Source organism: Halichoerus grypus, chromosome 2 (assembly GCF_964656455.1).
Source record: "Halichoerus grypus chromosome 2, mHalGry1.hap1.1, whole genome shotgun sequence".
In the NCBI taxonomy this organism is placed as follows: Eukaryota; Metazoa; Chordata; class Mammalia; order Carnivora; family Phocidae; genus Halichoerus; species Halichoerus grypus.
The window spans coordinates 127118109-127143165 of NC_135713.1; the positions used below are offsets into that span (position 1 = coordinate 127118109).

A 25057-nucleotide genomic window follows, 5' to 3' on the forward strand; every position below is an offset into this window, starting at 1 on the left:
AAATCCTCCCCGTCAGCAGAACATAGAATGTCTCTGACCATGTCGTCCCCGGGGCTGGTGTCCTTGAAGAGCCAGGCAGCCGTCTCTGAATTGGGGGGGCTCCACTGCAGAGGAGAGCTTTGTCACCGTGCCCCTTCTTTCAACTCCCTCTGTCACTCTAGTTTTGTTTATAAGACCTAATGTGATTTATGTGTTTGAAAAACAAGTTTAAATAATAAGTTTTAAATATTATGTTTTTAATCTGCTGTCACTGTATTCAAATATATTCGTTTAGTCTATTTTTGAGTTCTCTTTTGTCATTGTAATAAGTTTCAGTATGTTTTTTTTTTTCATTTCTTACATTTTCCATTAACATTTCCATTGCTTGTTTTTCATGCCAGTGTACTGTGTCACCTCACCCAAGAAGGAGGATAGGTATAGGGAGCCACCTCCCACTCCTCCAGGATACATGGGGATTTCTTTAGCGGACCTAAAGGAAGGACCCTACCTACACCTAAAACCTCCAGATTATAGTGTGGCAGTGCAGAGGTCAAAGATGATGCATGACAGCCTCTCTAGACGGCCACCAGCTTCTCTCGGTAGCAGCCCCGTGGCCTGTGTTCCATCGAGGATTGTAACTCAGCCTCAGAGGCATATTTTGCAGCCGTCCCATCCTAAACTAGCAGATGTGACTGATGCAGATAGCGAAGCAGATGGTATGTTGACAAACTACCTTAATGGGTCTTAAATGAATTGCTGAATACATGAATTGGTGTTTACTCTGTTATTTCATATAGTCATTAATGTTTACTTTTAAATGCCTTAGCAATCTCTGTTAAAAAAAAAGAAATTCCTCAGTATGATGGTGTATATTTTAAATGGAGTAACCTGCATGTTTCTGTGTGCCCAGTACCCTTCTTCCTGATCACATAGGGTCTTCTTCTATCTGACCAACAGCAGCTCAGTCTGAAACAGTCATTTTGAGAAAAGGCACTTGACCTTAGCAGAGCTGCGTCTTACGTTAAGGCATGAAAACTTCAAAGGGCCTGATTACCTGAAATCGTGCTGTTGGTATAGCTCCTCTTACCAGTGGAACTCTTGACTGACTGCAGCTGGGGCAGCTTTATTAAAAACAAATGAAATTCTATCCCTTCAAGCAGTAATGAAGCAACGAGGAAGCGGTTAGGGCATTGCCGTCTGTCAGTCCGCAGTGCCATCAGCACTCATAATGTTGTAATAAAATCTGGGCCTTGATGGGGTATTTCAGAGGATTTCTTTGTTGAGAGTGACTAATTTTCTAAGCAGGTGACTAGATTTTAAGTTGATCTTCATTAATAAGCCTCATCTACCACTTAATGGTGTCCTTACTGTTTTCAGAAAATGAACAGGTCTCAGCAGTGTAAGCTTTGGAGGACCCGCTTGAAGTTTACCGAAAGCCGTCGAGGAAGGAGTGGGCAGAAGCACCTCATGATTCCGCAGGCCGTTGTTGCCAACGAACAGCTTGCCGCCGCTGCTGACCCAGAGGTCTCGTTCCCTGTGCTCTGAGCAATTACCTAGCCCCGAATCATGCTTCCTCTTATTGAATCCTTGCAGATGCAGAGTTTCCTCAGCTATGGATGTTGTGCCTGGAAACCAGTCTTCACTTCGCACACCAGACCTGCCTTGGGACCACAGTTACTAGAACAGGTTCAAACTCAGAGTCCTCCCTATGTATATCAGTATAGATTTTTCTTTAACAAGTTATTTTTAAGATAGTAGTTTAGTAGTCTTTCCAAGCCATAGCTTGGGTTAACGGACAAATTCAAAAATGTCTGCCAATACCAAGGATATTCTTGTGTATTTGAAAAGTAACTTATTATTTGAAGTTTTGTGGTTTTCTTTGTTTTGGGGAGCTGTCATGAGCGGATGTTTATGTTTGAGGCCATTAAACTGTCTCTGGTCTGACCAGACTGAAGTCATCTTTACAGGATGATACTTAATCTGTACAGAGATGAACGTGATCTGTAGCACAGTGCAATGTAGGGTCGGTCTCCATTTGAGTGGGATAGGAAGCCCTTTGTGGTTGAGGAGTCAGGAAGGAAGATACTGTAGTCAGCTGATTTGGAAGGCCAAATGAAGCTGCCACGGGGTTTCTTATCCGTCCTTGGGGACAGGGAGGCTGTGATTGGGTGGGTAGCCACCCTCATCTCCAAAGAATGAAATTTTATCTTAAAAAACATGTATACCAGTCCTTTCTAAAGTGAAAGTCATGCTGGATCTAACTAAAAGTATAAATCCATTAAGTAGGAAATGAGTTCAGGAGAGTTCTGCAGAAACCCAAAACAAAAATTTTTCACTGCTCAAATGTGGAGTTCTTTTTTAAAAAGGAAATGTAATTATTGTTGTGTAACATTGGAGATGAATTCATCTGCATGTATGTTCTGCAGCCGCCCCTGCACCCCATCTCAGCATGAGGCTGTGTTCAACACGGAGCAACCCTGCAGCCCCCAGCTGCCTGCAAGAAAGCTCACGAGCACACCGAGGGGATAAGTGGTTGAAAATTTTAGGGGGGACAGAGGAGCTGGGAAATGATTCTCTCTTGGTTCTCAGTTTAGCCCTTGAGAGGAAAGAGATACATATTTTTAACAGCCTTTTGGGCATGGCGCTCCCAAGTATTTAATTAAAATTTCAGTGACTGTTTACTGGATGACCTAGACTTTCCGTATTTTTACTAATTAAATACAGTGTTTTCTATATCTTAAGTTTAAATTTATTATTTTTTAATGTAAATGTGAGAGCTTAATAATCTTCTGTGATGACTACCAAAAAAAAAAAAGAAAGAAAGAAAGAAAAAAAAGCCAAAGCCATTCATGTGCACTACCCAGATTAACATGGAGCCAAGATGGGTTTACTTCTGAATGGTTGTCCATATGTGAATTTATAGGGTTTAGCTGGTTTGTGATTTCCCTTTTCGAGAGTTTGTTCTCATTTTTCCCTAGCTATTTCTTCCCTCTCTTTCTCCCTGTCTTCATTTTTTTTTTTTTAATAGTAGGCTCCATGCCCTACATGGGGCTTGAACTTGTGACCCTGAGATAAAGAGTCACGTGCTCTACCAACTGAGCCAGCTAGGCGCCCGCCCTACCCCTCATCCCCTTCATTTTAAAATCGTAAATCATTTCTGAGTGGTCAATGGCACTAGTCTGTCTTTTCCATCAAAATGACTCTCTCTTCATTTTAGGAAAAATAGCTTATCTGAAAAATTCCTTTGGGCAAAAAAAAAAACCCATGAATTTGAAACTTAAAGCCTTAAAAATCCACCCTCCAGGTGTGTTAGAGTGAGGCTAATTGGCTCTATAGCTTTCTTGTTCCATTGACATGGAAAATGGCCTGGATCAAAAGCCCTGGTTTGAAAGTCACACTGTAGTGATTTAACCTATAAACACTGGTCCTCTGATCACAAAAAAAAGTCCCTTCACTGATTGACCGTAGTAGTGTTTTCATGTCCAGGGCAAAACAAAGAAAATGAAAGATACTTCTGTTATAATCCCCTTTTTTGTCAAGTTTGGGTATTCTATTTTATATCCATTACCCCAGAAAAAATGTGCTGTTTGCACAATATCTGTTTATTTGCAGGTGTTTGAAATCAAATGGGAGCCTTACCTGTCTTTGTCCTTAATGGTGTTGAGAATATCCTGCACAGATTCAGAGGATGGGATTTTGACTGCACCTTGTAGCTGCCTTTGTTTTCCTCTAGCTCCAACTGTGAGTGTTGGGGTAAGCCGATCACAGTGAGCAGGAACTGAAGCCAAATGCATTGTAGTCTGATCTGTGTGTATCCCCTAAAAATGCGTGGAATTGTGATTTTTATATCTTAATTCTAATTTAGGGTACATTTCTGCCTTCTCTTAGTTTGTTACATGACTAGAACAAGAGAAGCCTTAACCTGTATTTGCTCCAATTCTAAGCCCCCATTTTTGTTTCTGTTTTTATTATAAATTTATAACTTTATTGAAGAGACTAGTGCCCTCATCCCACCTCAGCTCTGAATCCGTCAGGACTTCCTGAAGCACTAAATCCACAGTGCAAAGTTTTGCCAAATAAGTTTCAACAAAACAGTTTTGTTCATAATGAAAGATTTGGTCCATTAGTAAATCCACTATATACTTCCATAAAGATTTGTTTTAAGTAGTAGATTCTTCCTCCAAATGATTACTTTGAATCTGATCTTTGGGGAGGAAAAAGTCTTAACTGGTTTTTCATGAGGGTGATAAGTCACACTGTGCTCATCAGTATAACCTCCTTGAGCATCTCCCAGGCCGGAAATGTGGCAGTAATCATGAGGATTTCCAAGAACAAACCTAATTTTTATAAAGTGTTCTCTTCCCTATAAAAAGAGGAGAAAGCGTTTCCTTGTACACTTAAAACAATGATAATGATTGTTACTCTGATATATTTTGTTTCTAAAAAATGTGATATTAAAGTAGATGTATCCCTTTAGCATTACCTTAAAGGCTAGAACAGAGGGATGAATCTTCAAAAAAGTGTCACAGTACATTTTCAAATTTAAACTTGAACCCCAGTTCATCTTTAGCTTTTGTTGTGCTTTTTTAAGGCTTCTTTATTTTTGATACACAGAATGCAGTTGTACTTGGTCTTTTAAAATTGAAACGTGAGCTTATCAGAAAAAAACAAAACTGCACAGTTGTAATAATCAAATGCAATTATACTGCACAATTCAGTGATTGTAAAGTATCCTGTAACAAGCAATGTTTGTCTCCTATTTTTTGATACCTCTTAAACTTATGTCTTTTAGAAAGACAGTGCCTCTGTATGCTTTTTGTATTTTTACTGAGTGTAAATATTTGTTATATTTTTGGTTAAGAGAATGTAAAAGTACCATTTATTATTATCATATCTACTAATACATTGGTGGAATCAATAAAGAATCTACATTAACTTTCTCTGCTCTTTATTTCATACACAGATAAAATAATTACACCTGGTCACTCAAGAGGGCCAGTGTGGGGCTAGCATTGGTGTGAAGGCCTTATTTTTTAGGTCCCAGAGAAATAGGAATGATCCAATTATTTTTGACTTTGTAGTGTCTATAAAATACTTAATCTCCTTTTTTGGGTTTTAAAAAGTGTGTTTGATGACAAACTATATAACACCGGCTAATCCACATTTGGGCTTGTTTCTCAGAACAGGAAAGCCCAGGGCTGAGTGAGTGAGTGCACAGTGCTCTCAGGGACTCAGGGCGGCATTTACATCGCTCGACATCACCTGGGCCTCACAGGAAGGGCAGAGGGGGAAAAGGGCAAATGTGTGTCCCTTTTTATAGCAAAACGGCAGCTTTTCCAGAAGCTGCACTTAATATTTCTGCTTTTATCTCACTAGTCAGAAGTGGGTCCCATGACCAGTGGATGCAAGAAACTTGGGAAGTGAGCTTTCCTAGCTGAGCCATCGATGGCCCCAGAATAAAAGTGGGAAGGAATGGCTGTTGAATGGGCACCTCGCTTGGTCTGCCACAGCGCTCCCCTCGTGGCAAGAAATGCAGCAGTTTCAGGGGATCAGATCCTAGGACCTCGGCGAAGGAGGAGGAAATTTTGCTCTAGCATTCCTTCCTAAAATTTTTCCAGTCCTCACTCTGTGCCTAGGGCATGTTACTCCCATGAGAGGTAAGGCTTCTCCCTCCTCCCTGTTAACCCCCTCCCAGCACACACACCAGGTTTTCCCCAGGCCGGTCCTTCCCCTGACCATCTCTGCACAAGTGTCCCTGGTTCATTCTTTTACTTAGAAATCCGACACACAAATGCAGTAGGTTGAGTACTGGCTACCTAAAAACATCTAGCCCTAATCCCTAGAATTTGTAAATGTTACTGTATTTGAGAAAAGGGTCTTTGCAGATGTAATGAAGCATTCTGAGATGAGATTACGGTGGATTATCTGGATGAGCCCTTTATGCCAAGACAAGTGTCTTTCTAAGGGAGAGATGAAGATACAACAGACCTAGTGGAGAAGGCAGCGTGAGGATGGCAGAGAGGAGAAGCCACAAGAGAAAGAACAGCAGCCACCAGCAACTAGGAGAGACGAGATTCTTCCTTCACACCTCTGAACAACACCCTGATTGGGACTTCCGGCCTGTTTTAATTAGGACACCCGAGGCCTGCTGATCTGCTATGGTAGCCCTAGGAAAGTAATACACGTTACTGTATTTGTCTGACACTGGCGACCCGGGACCGGTAATTAAAGGATGTGCTAGTCCACAAGGACACCTCAGGACCACCTCCTCCCATCCCCCCAGAAGCATTTGATAAACCAAGACAGGAGGGATTGGCCACCCCAGGGGCATGCCCTGCAGCAGCTTAGTGAGCCTGTTTTTTCCCAGTGTTTACAGAAGGGACACTCCTATCAGCCTTGCCAAACTTAATATTTTCCATTTTTCTCATTTCAGACATTGTGACAAATGTGGTACCTTAACTGTGGTTTTAATTTTAATTTCCACAATGACTTAATAATGCAAATAAGAATCTTTTCGAATACTTACTGGCCATTTGGATATTCTCTTTGGTGAAGTGTCTTAAGTTCTTTTTTAAAATGTGTGCGAAAATATTGAAATATAGTTGTTTTATAATGACCTTGTATCTAGCAATCTTAATTCATTTATTCTAGGTTTGTGATTCTTTGGGGTTTTTCTAGATACTCCTCTCATGTGCTTATAATGACTTTTATTTTATTTCCAGTCATTTTGCGTTTTATTTCTCACCTCCTTGCCCTGGTCACGGTACTAGTTAGTACCATGTTGAGTAGAAGTGGTCCAGGTGGAATCACCTTTCTTTGTTCCTCACCTAAGGGGAAAACTACGATTAACCATCGATCGTAATTATTGCTATAGGGTTTTTGTAAGTATTCTTTATGAATTTAAAGATGTTTTATTTATAATTTGCTAGTGTATGTGTGATGTAGCGAAATGTCAAATGCTTTTCTTGAATCTGTTGACATGATAGAATTATTTTTCTTCTACCATAAGTGTTGTTAATGATAGATTTCCTAGTGTCCCTCCCTGTCCCACCACCGCTGCTCCCCACTTCACCTTCCTCTTTGCTAGAATAAACACCACTTGGTTATGATAGGTTATTTTTACATATTTCTGGGTTTATTCTGCAATATTTTGTTTAGGATTTTACATCTGTGTTCGAGAGAGATGGTCTATAATACCTCTTTCTTGTAATACCCTTGATAGGTTTTGGTATTAATATTAAACTAGACTCATGGAAGGAGCTGGAAATTATCCTGTCTGTTCTCAAAGTTTCTGGAAGATTGGACTCTAGCCACTTGCACCTCCCTGGACTCTCACCTGTCTCTTCAGCTCTGGAACACTGATGAGCTCCTCCTCAGTTTCCCCTTCCTTGCATTATGGCCTGGAAATTTTCTTCAGGTGGTAAACTGGGGCAGTGGTAAGGCTCAGGTCTTGCTTCTTCTGCTTTCAAGAATTAATGTCCTTTAGTGCTTGATGTCCAGTGTCTTAAATGGCATTGTTTTATATGTTTTGTCTGGTTTTTTAGTCACTAGAGGCATGAGGGTAAAGTGCCAGTTTTACTGCATCTTGACCAGAAGTGGAAGTCCATATATAAAAATTGAATATAACTCTCTCAGTAAATAACAGAAGCAGACACACACATAATCTCCCCCCCCATCAAAAAAAATCATTAAAGGATATAGAAGACAAGAACTATACAGTTAACAAACTTAATAAACTAATGGACTGCAGAACACTAATAATTAACTCTAAAATATATATCACTTCTAGGTGAACATGAGCATTGATCAAAGTTGGCTTCGTTAAGCCATAAAGAAACTTAACAAATTGCAGAAAGTTGAACTCCTGTAGAGAAGGTTCTCTGTACAGAATTGAACAAGAAATTAGTAACAAAAATTATAAAAATTGGATGTTAAGAAATGTTTCCCTCAATAACCCAGTGGAAAGTAGAAAGTTTAACTGAATGGAAATGGAAATATGAATATCAAAACCTTTTGGTTTGAGGTTAAAGCCATACTTAAAGGGGAAGTTTATAGCCCTAACTATAGAAAGGCTAAAAATGAATTCAACATTCTTCTCAAGAAACCAGAATAGTAACAGCAAATTAAATTCAAATAAATGAAAGAAAATAATTAATAACAAGGTAATGAAATAAATAAGATGCCCCCGAAAGGATCAACAAAGCACTAAGTTCTTTAAAAAGACTAATAAAATTGCTAATCTCTTGGGAATGACCAAGAAAAAAAAATAGCAAAACTATCATTAGGAATGGAAAAAAAAAAGAATGAAAAAGAATGATTATGATTAATGTCATTAAAGACTATGAGACACTTTTAGGGGCGCCTGGGTGGCTCAGTTGGTTAAGCGACTGCCTTCAGCTCAGGTCATGATCTCAGGGTCCTGGGATCGAGCCCCGCATCAGGCTCCCTGCTCAGCGGAAGCCTGCTTCTCGCTTTCCCACTCCCCCTGCTTGTGTTCCCTCTCTGGCTGTCGATCTCTGTCAAATAAATAAATAAAATCTTTAAAAAAAAAAAAGACTATGAGACACTTTCAGTAACTAAAATGTAGATGAAATAAATTCACAGAAAAAAACAACTTTGCAAAACTAACAAGAAGGAAAATTCAGTAGTCCTATAGCTATTAAAGGAGTGGAATCTCATTTTACAAGCCTTCCCGCAAACAAAACTGAAGGCCTGGATGGCTTTATCAAAAAGTTGTACCAAAGGCTTACAGAAGAAATATGATTTTAACAAAATCTCCGAAGTGGGAAGGATTTCTTAAATAAGATCCTTGTAAGAAAACTCTAAAGGAAATGGCAGGTTTATCCTAAAATACCATTTTAAAAAAAGAGAAGTCCATACAGTTGGAAAATACAGTGTAATTCATATACCCTTCAAAGGACCAGTATCCAGAATAACATAAAGTACTTCTGTGTGCACAAAGAAAAAACATTCAGTGGGAAAACAGGCAAGACTTAAATGCTACATAAAAGAGGGGAAATTGTCCATTAAACATGGAAAGTTGCTCAGTCCCGTTATGAAAAAGTACATAGGTTTGGGATTGATGCCGTGGAAGTGTTAGCTCTGCTGCACTGTACTTGGACTGTGGTGGCAGATGATCATGGGCAGAAACCCCTCTCCTTTGCAAGAACAAAAATGTGGACTAGAACGGGGAGCTGTGGTAAAATACATTGGAGCCACCAGATGGCGCCACACAACCATGTGTCCCTTGTGGTCTTTGTCTTTAGAAAGGTAAGAGCAAGGTAATTTTTTTTTTTTTTTTTTAAGATTTTATTTATTAGAGTGCTCAAGCAGTGAGAGGGGGAAGGGAAGGGGCAAAGGGAGAAGCAGACTCCCCACTGAGCAGGGATCCTCTCACCAAGCTCGATCCCAGGACCCCAGGATCATGACCTGAGCCGAAGGCAGATGCTTAACCAACTGAGCCACCCAGGCACCCCTAATTTCTTGGCCATCTTTCCAGGCATGTCTGAAATTTTTTGAGAGACTTCCCCTCCATAGAGGTAATGAAACTGAAACATTTCCAACCAGAAAATAAAGAATTTTAGATTGTAGTTGGATAAACTTTGGACACTCATGAGTAGACAGTATGGATACAGCTATTTCCGTATACATCGTTTGTGCATTTGGACGTAGGATCTGGAATATTTAATGAGTGTTGGTCTTTTCCAGGGCTCCTAAGGGAAATCTTCCAGAAAACACAAATGGCCCAACTCTGAACAGGAATGAGAAGCAGGTAATAAACACAAGAACCGGTCAGACTTCTACAGTGTATACTGAGCGGACGCCTACTCCATAGGCTCTTGGCAGCACTCCGTCTGCTCTGACCACCTGGTGTGTGTGGTGGTGGTGATTTTGGCCATTTTGGTAGATATGCAGTGGTATTTTATTATGGTTTTAGTTCTCATTTTTCCCTGGTTATTAGTGGTGTTGAGCTCCTTTTCATATTTATGTGGGCCATTTGATTTCTGCTTTTTTTTTTTTTTTTTAAAGAATTTTATTCATTTGACAGACACAGCGAGAGAGGGAACACAAGCAGGGGGAGTGGGAGAGGGAGAAGCAGGCTTCCCACTGAGCAGGGAGCCCGATGCGGGGCTCGATCCCAGGACCCTGGGATCATGACCTGAGCCAAAGGCAGACGCTTAACGACTGAGCCACCCAGGCGCCCCGTATTTGATTTCTGCTTTTATGAAGTGCCTTTTTGAGTCTTTTTCATTTTTATCAATTTGTGGATATTTCTTATGCATTCTGGATATGACTCCTTTGTCACATCTGTGGCAAACATCTTTTCCCACTCAGTGGCATATGTGGTCATGATGAAGGGAAGTTCTTAATTTTAAACTAGAGAAATGTATTACTTGTTTCCTTTATGGTTAGTGCTTTCTTTGTGATCTAAGAAGTCTTTTCTTCTTCCACATTCATTAATGTATTTGTGTTATCTTTCAAATACTTCAATGTTATGCCTTTTCACTGCAGCTCTACAATATATCTGGAATAGAATTTTGTGCGTAAAGTAGAGTCAGGTTTCAGTCTCCCACCCATTGATTGTTCCTGGACCGTTTGTTTTTTTAAGATTTTATTTATTTATCAGAGAGAGCATGAGCAGGGGGAGGGGCAGAGGAAGAAGCAGCCTTCCCCACTGAGCAAAGAGCCTGATGCGGGACTTGATCCCAGGACTCTGAGATCATGACCTGAGCTGAAGGCAGACACTTAACCGACTGAACCACCCAGGCGTCCCCTGGACCGTTTGTTGAAAAGATAAATCCTTTGCTCCACTGCTCTGCATTGCTATCTCTGCTGTGAGTCAGCTGGCCACAGTATGTGTGAGTTTATTCGGGGGTCTGTGTTCTGGTTTGCCAGCCTGTTCTTCCATTCCTTAATACCACATTGCTTTAAATGCTCTAGCATTACACTACGTACTGATACCTGGTAGAGAAATGTGGCTGACCCTGTTCTTTTTCAAGAATATATTAGCTGTTCTCATAGCATTTGTATTTCCAGATAAATTTAATGACCAGCTTATCAACCCCATACAATTGCAATTTTGAATGGGATTTTCTTGAAATTATGTAACAATTTGAAGGAAATTAACATTTTTGTAAAATTTAGTCTTTTGGTCTATGAGCCCAGTGTATTTCCTCATTTATTTAGGTTTTCTATTGCTCTCCCTCTTTCATTGTTTTGGTTTAAGGACTTTACTATTTTTCATATAAGATTTATGTTTTTAAGAGTCTGTTGTGTTTGGGGGTCCTCCCTGCTTTATTGAGGTATATATACTTGACAATTACAAATTGTGTGTATTTGCTTTGTATGTCTTAGTCCATTTGGGCCGCTGTAACAAAATACCATAGGCTGGGTGGCTTATAAACAGCAGAATTTATTTCTCACGGTTGTGAGAGCTGAGAAGTTCAGGGATCAAGGTGCCAGCAGATGCCCCGTCCTTTGAGGGCCCGTGTCCTGGTTCATGGATGGTGCCTTCTTGCTGTGTCTTCACAGAGAAGGGGCTTCTTCTATAAGGGTAGCAGTCCCACTCATCAGGGCTTCACCCTTTTGACCTAATCACCTACCACAGCCCTTGCTTCCTAATACCCTCACTTTTAGGGATTAGGATTTCAACCCATGAATGAAGGTGGGGCATAAATATTCGGTGTATGGCGGCATACAGGGGTACAACATGATGATGTATGTATACATTGCAAAACCATTACCACAATTAAGCTAACTAACGTATCTGTTAATTCACATACTTAAAATTTGCATGTGGTAAGAACACTTAAAATCACCTACCTTAGCCCACTTCATGTATGCCATCTGGTATTACTGACTGTAGTCAGTATGCTGTACAGAACCACTCCATATCTTACTTATCCTGCATAAATCTCTGTACCTTTTGATCGACATCTTCCCGCCCCTCCCCCTCAACCCCTGGCAACCACCACCTTCCACATATAAGGGAGATCATGTGATAGTGGTCTTTCTGTGCCCGGCTTACTTGACATAGCATAATGTTCTCCACGTTCGTCCATGTTGTCACAAAGGCTAGATTTTTTTCTTTTTTAAGGCTGAATAATACTCCTGTGCACATACCAAATTTTGCTCATCCATTCATCAACAGGCGGTTGTTTTCAAATCTTGGCAATTGCAGATAATACTGCAGTGAATGTGGGGGTGCAGACATGTCCTCAGCCAACAGTCAGCAAGGTGGAGCCTTCTGTTCCTTAGGGAATTAATTGTACCAAAATCTGAGTGAGTTTGGAAGTGGCTTCTTCCCTCATAAATACTCCAGATTAGAGCACAGCCCAGCTAACACTTTCGACTCCCACTTGTGAAACCCTGGGTGGAAGACCCAGCCAACCTGGGTCCAAACTTCTGACCCACTGAACATTTTGAGCCACTGAGTTTGTGATGATTTACAGCCACAGGTAACTAACATATTACGTATTAGCTGTATATTCCCTGTGCCTTAGTTCTCTATCCTCAAACTGGTTACCAACAATAACCCATGTCATTTTTATTGTTGCTCTGAGGATGAAGTGAGTTAATCCATGTATAATCCTTTGGTGGTGCCCAGCCACCTGGCAAGTGCTCAGTAACTGTAGGATGTGTTACTACGACCCCCCTCTCTCTCTCCCTGCCTCTTTCCCCTCCTCACACTTCTGTAGTTCTGTACCTTAATTGTTCCATTTCATCTTTTCTAGAATTTCATTTTTTTTTTAAAGATTTTATTTATTTGTCAGAGAACAAGCAGGGGGAGAAGCAGGCTCCCCGCTGAGCAAGGAGCCCGATGTGGGGACTCGATCCCAGGACCCCGGGATCACAACCCGAGCAGAAGGCAGATACTTAACTGACTGAGCCACCCAGGTGTCCCTTTAGAATTTCATTTCTTTGCCCAGTAGAGTCTTACCTGGCCAACACCTCCTTTATCTGACAACTGCAACTATTCCAAATATAATCCAGATGCTCCCATAACTAAAACCAATTCCATGTAGAAAATGCACTAAAGTTGTATTTTTGACTTGTTGGTGAGACTGAGCGCTTCCTTGTTTTCTAAGTTAAAACACACTAAGAGTCAGAATTTTAACTAGTAAGTGGAAAACTAGAAGGGAGACACACTCGTAGCGAGAAGAATGTGAGGAAGACCCCCTGAGAGGGAAGGGGCCTGAACACAAAGAGCAAGGTAAGGCAGGGCGGGCTGTGCTTCAGGCATCCGTAGGGGTGTCACTCAACAGACCCAGTGTCAGTGTGGCTAAGACACTCATCCTCAGTGTATTCACACTGGAAATATATATTGGAAATATATAGTAATTTTAAAGATTTCTTTATTAAATAAAAGATCTCTTGTTCAACTACAACAAAGACAATTTAAAAATGGGCAAAGGACCTAAAAGAAAGTTCTCCAAAAAAGATACACAAATGGCTAATAAGTGCATGAAAAGATGCTCAACATAAATCATGAGGGAAATGCAAATCAAAATCATGACGACACATCACCTCACACCCATTAAGATGGCTAATATTTAAAAAAAACAAAAAAACAAAAACGAGGTCGCCTGAGTGGCTTAGTCGGTGAAGGGTCTGCCTTCGGCTCAGGTCATGATCCCGGAGTCCTGGGATAGAGCCCCGCAGCAGGCTCCCTGCTCGGTGGGGAGCCTGCTTCTCCCTCTCCCACTCCCCCTGCTTGTGCTCCTGCTCTCGCTCGCTCGCTCTCTGTCAAATAAATAAAATCTTTAAAAACAAAAACAAGTGTCGGTGGAGAGGTGGAGAAATTAGAACCCTGTGCCCTGAAGGTTGCTCAAAAAATTAATACCATGTGATCTAGCATATCACTTGTAGGTGGATATCCCAAGGAATCGAGAGCAGAGTCTCAAAGAGGTATTTGTCCACCCCTGCATTATTCACAGTGGCCAAGAGGTGGGAGAGATGCAAATGTGGCATGTACATGAGGTGGAATATTATTCCACCTTTGAAAGGAAGGAAATTCTGACAGTGCCACAATATGAGTGAACTTTGAGAAAAGATACTACGCTAAGTGAATGAAGCCAGTAACAAAATAGAAATACTGTTTGATTCTGCTGATGCGAGGTACCCAGTAGAGTGAAGTTCGTAGGCTAAGAGTAGAAGAGTGGTTTCCAGCAGCTGGTCAGGAGGGAGAAACGGAGAGCTGTAGTGCAATGGGATAGAGAATTTCCATTTTGCAAGATGAAGAAGTTCTAGAGATGGGTTGTACAACAATACAAAAGAAAGTGTGTAGCGCTCCTAGAATGTACACTTAAAAAGGGTTAGGATGGTAGCCTTTATGTTTTGTGTATTTTACCACAATTTTTTTAATTGCCGAAAAAAAAGGAAATCCAACCCAAGAAAGGAACAGCTAAATACTTGTGGTGGGCTGCAGCTGGACAGGGCAAGGAATCAGGCAGCGACGGAGGGAGGGTTTCAGCTCCTGTGAGACCAGAAGTATGTTTAGGGAAGTTGCACGTACTTAATAAACCCAAACTCCAAATGATCCCGCCTCCTGTGGCTCATCCATAAAAACCCCCTAGGGTATGAGAGGTCAAGTAGCTAGTCAGCACTGAGACTGCAGCAGGGCAGACATTCACAGCGAAACGTGACCGAGGGTTTGAACCGCAGCTTGTCAAGCACTTCATTTCGCTAAAACTCTAGGGCTTCATCATGCTAAGAAGCAAGGAAGCTTTAAAAGTTATTCTGTTATCACCAAGGTTAGGCATTTTTTTAAAAAGATTTTGTCAGCACAAGCAGGGGGAGCGTCAGCAGGGAGCCCGACGCGGGACTCGATCCCAGGACCCCAGGATCATGACCTGAGCCGAAGGCAGATGCTTCACCGACTGAGACACCCAGGCACCCCCAAGGTTAGACATTTAAATCTTAATTGAGCTCATGGTTTCCTTTGAGAGGCAGAGCGATAGACAAGATGGGGCAAAGAGCGCTTTCTGTTCCAGGAAGCCCATGGAAGGGACAGGTGTTGGGTTGTGGTCCGGAGATCAGCAGGGACCCAGGTACTCAGGATGGCAAGAGGTTCAAAATCCTGTGTGGGCCGCTTAGAGCAGCATGTTGAACCTCCTTTCTGGCCTCCCACCTCCCCAAAGCCTGCAAGCCCACTGTGGCCTGGATCTCAAGGCAGACACTACTGTTAAGCTGTTAATGGCATTCTGGGTTACTGCTTCATTTCTTTTCACGATTTTTTATTTCCCAATTTAAAAGATGTTTTGCGCTGATTCCTCCTGAGTCTTGTCCTGGTTCCACCTTTTGGGTGAAAGAACAGAATCCTCTCATGTCTACCGGGCCTGGAAGGTTACTGAGTCTGGGCTCCCGATGAGCACAGGTTTGAGGTTTCAGAGCCAGGTGTCCCCCCTCCACCCAGGTGATGGGGAAGGAGAGTTAAAAGTCCAGCAGAGGGACGTAGACGTCTCTCTTTTACCCTGTTGTCTTTCCTGTAAATGTCTGTTCCCTGAGAGGTTAAGTGCTGAGGCCCTATGTGGCCTTATGTGGCCTTCACCCCTTGTTCTGGGCCCCTGTTCTGCCTTCTGCCCTACAACCTTCCCTGCCTTCCTTCGTCTTGGAACAATTCCTCAAATGCCTTTTTTAAGACAACTATTTCTTCCCCGAGGCATGGTGTTCTGGTGGGACTTGAAGCCACAGTAACCCTCCCCTGGGCGTGCGTGTAGACATGACTGCAGGTGGGCTAGTGTGAGGCCTTCCCTGGATTCCCTAGCATGAAGGTAGAGGTCCATCCCTGTATGCCCCCACGGCATTCCTTATCAACTATAAGACTAACAGACCCAGGTAGTAGCCGTTTGACCTTGAGCAAGTTCTATACCCTCTCTAGCCATCCGGTCCATCATCTGTGAAATAGGGAGTAAAAGCTCTTTAATAGGATGGTTGTGAGAATGAGTAGAGCCCATGCCTAGCACAAGACTGGTGTTTACTAAACATCTCTTCCTCCCCTTTGTCCACCGCCCAGCCCTCAAGTAGCCCCACAGTCAAGCACTTCCACTGAGCTCCCCTTTCCCTCCGCTGTCAGGCCAGGTCTGTAAAGTGCTTTTGGCAATCTGGAACCCATGAGTAAGCCAATCATTGAACCTGTGCTGGAGATGGACCTTCTGTGTTTATTTCTTAGGTTGGAAAGAAAATAGAGGTCATAATCAACTGTGTACTATTTCAATAGGATCGTATGCTGGTGATTTTTCTTTCACTAGACCTGTAAATCCTTGTTTTTAGGAAACAGGGAGGGTTTGAGGAACTTGCCTGGAGCTAGATTGGAACAGTTCTTGGGTTCTCTGTTAAGATCTGAGAGCTGCAAATGGCCGGCAAGGCAGGAGAGCAACTTCCACTGATTTGACAAACGCCGAGCAGAGAACATCATGGGAGGCCAACCGAAATCCAAGTCAGGAAGATCGCTGAGACGTTTAGTTCAAGGGAACACGCTGTGCTTCCCTCTCACTGATTTCCTGAAATGACTGGCCGGCCGCCCTGGGCTCCCCGCTCCTCTCAGCCCCGCATGCCCGGGAAGTCCCGTGTGCACGTCAGAGTTGGCATGTGGGGATTTTCACATGGGATGCTCTGACCAGATCTGTGTGTGACCACGTGTGTGACGTGTGAGGCGCCACTGGAAAACATGAAGTGGTCTTTATAGTCTTCCGTGATCAGGTTATCCCCGAAGCCCTGCTCCGTGCCCGCGCCGTGGGGATGCTGTGTAAGCGGGAGTATCTGTCCGCGCGTCTGGCGCAGCCCTTGTAACCCTTCTGACCGTGCGTGCGGAACTCTTGCTGCCTGAGGAACGGACACAGCCTAGTCCCGGGTCTGGGGCAGTGGCCCAGTAACCTGAGCTGCTGACATGGCCTCTCGTGGGGTCTCCGGTGCTTGTGAAGGGCATGCTCCCGTGCGCCTTCTAATGGTAGATGCGAATCCAGACGGCAGCATTTCTGCGGGCGCGCAGCTGGGGGCAACGGGGCCTGCAGATTGGAGCACGGGGCGGGGGGGGGTGGTCAGGCCCCCGAGTCCGCGACCGCGTTTCTCAGCTCCATGTCCAAACTCCGAAACGGCTCTCATCGTACCCTGGCTACACTCTGAATCGTACATCGTACCTGGTTTCCCTTCTGTTCCTCCACCCTGCGATTGCCTTTGAAGGAGTTCACCGGACCTGTTCTTTGGCTTTCTGTGTATCTGAATTTGACTACGTTAGAGAACTTACATTTAACAAACTCATATTAAGTTACGTGAAATACAGTATTTGTCTTTTCGTGCTTGGTGTGTTTCACCCAGGATAGTGTCTGTCTGCAGGGTTCATTCGTCCAGGTTGCAGCATGTCAGAATCTCCTTCTTTGTTAGGGCTGGATCATAGTCCTGTGGGTGCGATTTTTTCCATTCAGCCACCGGTGGTCACTTGGGTTGCTTCTCCTCTTGGCTCTTGTGAAGAATGCTGCTGTGAGCAAATCTCCCTGAGACTCTGCTTTCAGTTCTTTGGGATATGCACCCAGAAAGGGGACTGCTGGATCATATGGTAGTAGTAGTTTTAATTTTTTGAGGAACCTCCATAACATTCTCCAGGGTAGTTGCACCATTTTTAATTCCCACCAGTGGTAGCACAGGGTTACAATTTCTTTGCATCTTTACCAACACCTGTTATTTTCTGGGTTTGCTGTGTGTGTGTGTGTGTGTGTGTGTGTGTGTGTGTGTGTGTGTGTGTGTGTTTAATCGTAGCTATCCTAATCAGTGTGAGGTGGTATCTCATTGTGGTTTTGAGTCTATTTCATTCACAATTAGTGATGTTGAGCATCTTTTCATGTGGTTATTAGCCATTTGTGTATCTTTGGAAAAATGTCTATTCCAGTCCTGTGCCCATTTCTTAATATTGTTGTTTGTTGTTATTGAGTTGTAGGAGTTCTTTATATATTCTGGATATATCCCCTTATCAGATGTATGATTGCAAATATATATTCTCCCATTGCATGTTACCTTTTCATTCTGTTACATTTTTTGATGTATGCTTTTTAATTTTGAGATAGTCCATTTTACATATTTTTACTTCTGTTGCCTTTGCTTTTGGCATCATATACAAGACATCATTGCCAAATCCCCTGTCAGGAAGCTTTTTCCCAATGTTTTTTCAAAAGTTTTGTAGTTTGAGGTCTTACATTTACATCTTTAATCCACTTTAATTTTGGCATGTTGTGTAAAGATCTGCTATGGTCTGAGTGTTTGTGACCCGCCCCAGCCACGATATGTTGAAATGCCCTTTTTGATGGTATTAGTAGATGGGGTCTTTGGGAAGTACTTAAGTCATGAGGGCAGAGCCCTCATAAATAGAATTAGTGCTCTTATAACAGAGACTCCAGAGAGATCCCTTGTGCCCTTCCACCATGTGAGGACACACAAGAAGCACTGGCTCTAAACTAGGAAGAGGGCCATTGTCAGAAGCAACCATGCTGGTACTATAATCTTGGGCTTCCCAGCCTCCAGAACTGCGAGAAAGAAATTTCTGTTGTTTATAAGCTACCCAGTCTGTGCCATTTTGTTAGAGTAGCCCAAACAGACTGTGACAAGATCCAGCTTTATTCTTTTGCATGTTTATATTCAATTTCCCAGCAGCATTTGTTGAAATGACGTGCCTTTATCTGTTCAGTGGTCTTGTCGTCGTTGTTGAATATCCCTTGATTATCATGTTGAACATACATGGCAGAGTTTTATTTTGGGGATCTCTGTTCTATTGGATTCTATGGCTGTATATGCCAGTCCCCTATGGATTTAATTACTGTAATAAGTTTTGAAATCAAGTATGAGACCTCCAGTTTGTCCTTTTTCAAGATCAGCTCTTCAGGGTCTTGAGATTCCATATTAATATTAGGGTGGGTATTTTTATTTATGCAAAAAATGCCATTGCGATTTTGATAGATAGCATTAAATCTGTAGATCATCTTGTGTAGTACTGACATCTTAACAATATTAAGTCTTACAATCCATGAACACAGGATGCCTTTTCCTCAATATTGTGTCTATAATTTCTTTCACTAATGTTTTAGAGTTTTCATTGCAGTCTTTGACCATCTTGGTTTTATTCCTAAGTATTTTATTCTGTTTGATACTACTGTAAACAGAATTTTCTTAATTTCCTTTTGGATTGTTAGTATTAGCATATAGAAACATAACTGATTTTTGTGTGTTGATTTTGAATTTGCAGCTTTGCGGAGTTTATCTAACATTTTCTTTTGTTTAGTGGAATCTTTAGGATTTTCTACATAACAGATCATGCTGTCTGTGATCAGAGCTAATTTTACCTCTTCCTTTTTAGTATGGATGCCTTCATTTCCTTTGCTTGCCTAACTGCTGTGGCTAGGAATTCCAGTATTTTGTTCAATAGAAGGGTGAAAGTAGGCAACCAAGTCTTGTTCCTGATCTTAGAGAAAGAACCTTCAGTCTTTCACCACTGAGTATGTTAGCTATGGACTTTCCATCTACAGCCTTCATTTTGTTCAAATATTTTTTCTATTAATAGTTTGTTGAGTATTTTTACTGTGAAAGTGTTTTGTCAGATGCTTTTTCTGTACTTTGATAATATTGGTTTTTCTCCATCATTCCATAAATGTGGTGTATTACACTGATTTTCTTATATTGAACCATTCTTGCATTCTAGGAATGCACCCCACCTGGTCATCCTGCATAATCCTTTACAGTGCTATGGAATTCTAGTTAGTATTTTGTTGAGAATTTTTTGCATTGGTTTCCTCTTGCTGCCTTTAAGGCTCTCTTTCTTTGACTTTTGATAATTTGGTTATAGTGTTTCCCCTTGAACAACGTGGGGGTTAGGGGCGCTGACCACAACCCCCACCCCATGTAGTCTAAAGTCCACATATAACTTTGGCTCCCCCAAAACTTAACTCCTAATAGCCTATTGTTGACCAGAAGCCTTACCAACAACATAAACAATCAATCAAAACATTTTGTGTTATATATATTCTATGCTGTATTCTTACAATAAAGTAAGCTAGAGAAAATGCTGTTAAAATCATCAGGAAGAGAAAATACATTAATATCTGTCCATGTTCATTTAGCTCACTGAGCATACATAAGACCCTTGTAAATTCATCAAGTCAAAGGTCTGCATTTTTTAAAGATTGATTCCTAGAGATTATTTTGTTCCTTTGATCCATGTTTTGTTATTTCTATGTCTTGTGATCTTTTGTTGAGATTTGGACATTTGAAAAAGCCACCTCTCCCACTCTTCAGAGACTGGGTTCATGCAGGGAAGACCTTCACTAATCAGCCCAACTTAAAGGCTCATGGTCGTCTCGGATCTTTGCCGGGTACGCATCTTGCCTGGGACTGCATGTGTGCGTCTGTTCCAGTTCCCCACATACCAGAACTGCTTTTACGTAGCTTCATTTCTGTTAAGAGTCTCATTCCTGCCCGTTCTCAGGAGACTTGAATTTCTTTTCTGTTCCTCTGCCTGTGATCGCTTGTCCCCAGACTCCACGAGTCTTCAGAACCCCTGCAGTTCTCACCTGCTACCGTGCCCGTGGTCCGCAGCCTCCAGCCTGCCTTCTTTCCAGCAACGTTCTGAGTCGGGCAAGACAAACGAGTCCCCAGGCAAGTCAGAAAGTTACAAGCAAGTTTCATTCGCTACCTTGAGTCCCGAGGGAGAAACAGGATTGGGTGGTTTCCTCACAACAGCACGAGGGCAGGACGGGGACAGAGGCCAACGAAAAGCCTCAAGATTTCTGACCATTTTGAGTGGCCTTTTCTGTTAGCTGTTCGCTTGGCTGCTGCAGCTTAACTGGTTGCTAGCATTCTCACGAAGCTGTTTTTCGTCCATCTATTATTTGGTGTGTCGGGAGGGGCAAGGGCCTGAAGCTTCTTACTCTGCCATCCCGCTGAAGACACCTCTCTAATAACTTGTTTAAAATGTAGTTATTTTGTTTTATGTTACTAGTAAGAAATTGGTAGTATAAAGAAAATGAAATCCAAACAGGATAGCCTGGAATTACACGAAAAATAAAAGTCTCCATGCCCACTTGTAACATTCCATTCCTACTCACAGGCCTTTGCGTTTTGAATGCTTCTGCAGGTCACCCCCTTAACTGTAAATAACATAGGCATAGTTTTACTTCTTCACTCATCAACTTTGAATCCGACAAATGATTTTATGCAACAATTGGAGGCTTGCAATAGACTTCCTTTTCCCTCATTCCAGTTATGGTTTTATTTTTACATTTAAGTTTCTCATTTTTTTTTTAAAGTAAGCTCTACACCCAACATGGGGCTCGAACTCATGACCCCAAGATCAAGAGTTGCATGCTTTACCAATGGAGCCAGCCAGGTGCCCCTCATTTGTTAGTTTTAGAACTTAATTTTTTCCTAGTTTTATCGAGATATCATTGACATGAAACACTGTTGTTTATAACCGTAAGGGGCAAATACTTGACGCACTCCCAGTACGTATGTAAAGGAGATTAGCACTCGTGCTCTCCTTGTTTTTCCCCGCCACCATCTTCTGAATGTGGTCAGGTTTTCTAAAATGTCCTTAATGTTCTGTGAAAGTAGTTGTCTTTTATGCTTTGATTTTAAAAGATTTGAATCCTGTGATGATGTACCTATGGGCTCTTGAAGACAGGCAATTATTTGTCACTAAACCTGTATCTCTCAAGTTTTCTAAAATTTCATTCAAAACTTTATTTGCGTGGTTGATGCTGTTCTAGGAGCTTGAGTTACACTCGTCATTAACTTAAAATCATGTCTTACCTTCGGACAAGTTTTTACTTTATACTAGAATATCAAGAATTATCCTTTTTGCTTGTTGACAGTGCATGATTTGTCACCGTATTACTAAGATCGTCTCAGTTTCATACCATGGTCTCAGCACGGTGATGTTTTAAAATGCAACTCTTTTCCAGTATCCCCAGCTGTCCAGACCACTTGTCATTTTCTGACCTCTTTTAGAATTTGTTTGGCTTAATGTCCATCTGTCTGCACCCCCAACACTAGAGTGAAAGCTCCTAGAGGCTAAAGGACTTCGTTTTGTTCACTGCTGTATCCCCAGTGTGTAAACAGAGCCTTGGGCACATAATGCTCAAGAAAAAATTCCTGAACGCACAAATCTTACAGCTATTAAATGGTATCTATTTAATTACGGTTCTTAGAACCAATTTTCCTAAAATCTTCCCACTGTTTGTTCCCATTTGGATAGATTGCCATCTGTGTCTGCTTCAGATGTTAAAGTCCTGAGATACCTTTCAGTCATACTACTAAATGTGTTCTGCTGGGTCTTCCAGAGCATACTCTCCAGTAGGTATTTTCAGAAAGGGTGTGTGGCAAAGTTTCTGACTGCGTGCTTGCCTGTTCATCTTTATTTTGCCACCTCACCTCGACAGTTTGGATCTAGATAGAATACACTTGTTCAAAATAATTTTCTCTCACCAGTATGCATAAGGTGCTCCATTATGTTCTAGAGCTCACTGTTGCTACTCAGAAATCTGATAATCCTCAGAAGAAATAATCAGAAATAATTTCCCAGACCTGGATACAAGTCTTCCGAACAAAAGGTTTATTGAACAGGCTGTGAAATGGGAAAGTATAAATGATAAAGTTTTTTGAAATTTCAAAACACAAAGCTTGAAGAGAGCATTTCTTTTTGATATTCCCTCCCCTTCAGAGCATTTTCTTTGCACAGGTTGAAGCACTGGAATCCTCCGTTTCCTTTAACTTCTCATCCCTCAGCTGACCGTCATCGCAGGCTGGTTTTTTCTGAAATGTCTGTCAGGTTAGTCTCCTTGAGGAGTAGCAGACTGGTAGACGGGAGGAGAAAGGATGGCCTGTTTCTGTTTCTCGGTTGCAGCAGTACCTGATCCGGAGAGGCTCCCGGCCTGCAGCCTTGGCTCGGCGGTACACAGGCTGGAGCTGGCCGCAGCTCCCGAGGGACCATCGCAGTCACTCGCTTCTGTAGCTGCGTGCTGTGGTCTGAATGTTTGTGTCCCCCCCGCAGTTCGTGAGGAAATCCTAAGTCCCGAAGGTGATGGTATCAGGAGGCTGAGGTGACTGGGAGGTGTGTGACAGTGTCATGAGGGTGTCACTCACGAAGAGATGCCATACGAGGAGATTCCTGGCCCCTCCAGCACATGAAGATCTGAGGAGTCTGCAGCCTGGAAGAGGCCCCTCACGTGACCACGCTGGCTCCCTGATCGTGGACTTCCAGCCTCCAGAACTAGGCGAAGCCAACTTCTCTTGTTTATAAGCTATCTAGTCTGGGGTATTTTGCCACAAGAGCCCCAACAAAGACACTATCCAAGCAGCAAAAATTAGATATAAGCAAAACCTGCAGAAATTTGTGAAAAACTCAAAGATTACATTGTTTGGAATTTGGAATCCGGGTGGCTGTGCTCAAAGCAGCAACGATGATTCTTACCTCTTGTCTGTGCTGTTTCTGAACAGGGCAACAATGATTTTTTTTTTTTTAAGATTTTATTTATTTATTTGCGAGAGAGAGAATGAGACAGCACATGAGAGGGGGGAGGGTCAGAGGGAGAAGCAGACTCCCTGCCGAGCAGGGAGCCCGATGTGGGACTCGATCCAGGGACTCCAGGATCATGACCTGAGCCAAAGGCAGTGAGCCACCCAGGCGCCCGGGAAACAATGATATTTAAAGACACCCAGAAACCTCAACAAAAATGTCTGTGGGCCGTGCCTGAGCAGTCTGCTGAACAGAATTGGGGTCTAATGTAAAGAATCAGCCGGCTCCAATATTTGAAAGGCCCAGACGTATAAAGGATGTATGTGCTGAGGCAGCTGCAATTAATAAATTAAGAAGGTGACCAGGTGAAGCTCTGAGGATTTTTAAATAATCTTACTTGCTGTTTCTTGAAAGGACCAAACCCCAAAATTTTTAAAGATCCTTGCTTGGGGATCCTTTCTGTGCTCCCAAAGCAGCGATCAGTGCATTTTTCGATCTAAAGCTTCCCCGCCATGAGTTGTAAAGGCTCCCGTGGAGCACGGGTTGGAGTTGGCCAGTGTCTGGCTCTGCTGCTGTCACCTTCCTGTCCGACTAGCGTCACCCAGCCTTCCATGCCAGGACCGCACCCCCTCCCAGCTGCTTGTGAGGCTTCAGAGCAAACATCTGGCTCTCCTTATTCTGGTAGGAACTTCTTTCCTTTGGGCATCAAGGGGCAGGTGTAGACTGGGGGATGAGGAATGGGGTCCCAAGCAGCCCAGAGGCTGTAGCTACGTGGTGGAAAGCATTGAAAACCTCATAAAAATGAATGTAAAGTCACATCAACAGTTGTTGTTTACTGGAGACAGTAAACCGAAGGTAACATTTCAATTGTTTCCTTTGCAGTGTGCTCAAAGCATATTTTAAGCAGAGGGTAAATAATTTCCTTCCCTGTCTGTCGGTTTTGTAGATTTTTGCATTTCCACAAGTTTTAGCAAATTCCCAACTCTATCTCTAAAGCACAAAAAGGTAGGATAAATCTATAAAAACAGATAAACTTATGAACCCTTGCACATTTTATTCATGTCCTTTGAACACGTGCTCAAAATAGAATTCCTGATAAACCACCATCAGTTTCTTCAGATAGATACTTTTTATCAATGGTGGAAAGAACTTCATCTTAACCCAATTATCTCAGAGCCTTAGGCCATGAAATGAGGACAAAGTTATGAAAATTTCTTGAAGTATTTATTACTATTTTTGTCATTGGCTTTTCTACTTTAGAACCAACCTTACTTGGCACATTTCATGATACAGCCAAACCTACCAGACCTATGCACGAGGTCCCACGCACTAAGGACTTTCTAACTGGATGTATTTGGTGAGTATATACATATTCTTTCTCCTAAGCCAGGGTTTCTCAACTGTGGCACTGTGACGTTTGGGGGCTCGGGGGGTGCTCACCGTCTGCACCACAGATGGTTAGCAGGCCCCCTTTCCTCAAGTTGTGACAACCCAAACTTGTCATGTTGGAAATGGTCCATAACTGCCCAATACAGTAGCTCACGGCTTTTAAAAAGTGATGGTTTGTGCAGGAGAGTAATCTTA

General features: G+C 42.3%; 1 protein-coding gene and 1 long non-coding RNA gene across 6 annotated transcripts in view; both read left to right on the plus strand.

Annotated features, from left to right (window-relative positions):
- The window catches only part of RAPGEF6 (Rap guanine nucleotide exchange factor 6), a 199644-nt gene extending 194730 nt beyond the window's left edge, over positions 1 to 4914 (plus strand). For 4 of the 5 annotated variants that reach the window (XM_078067538.1, XM_078067539.1, XM_078067540.1 and 1 more), the window contains 2 exons: positions 381 to 695; positions 1357 to 4914. In XM_078067538.1, coding sequence (XP_077923664.1) covers positions 381 to 695; positions 1357 to 1382 — 341 coding nt within the window. In that variant the 3' untranslated portion in view covers positions 1383 to 4914. The remainder of the gene's footprint in view (positions 1 to 380; positions 696 to 1356) is intronic. The other variant, XM_078067541.1, reaches the window with a different exon arrangement.
- A 3263-nt stretch (positions 4915 to 8177) lies between these two features.
- On the plus strand, positions 8178 to 25031 carry LOC144381141 (uncharacterized). Its single transcript, XR_013445844.1, has 3 exons — positions 8178 to 9751; positions 20497 to 24154; positions 24734 to 25031. It is a non-coding gene; the product is annotated as an uncharacterized LOC144381141 (long non-coding RNA).
- Positions 25032 to 25057: the final 26 nt, after the last annotated feature.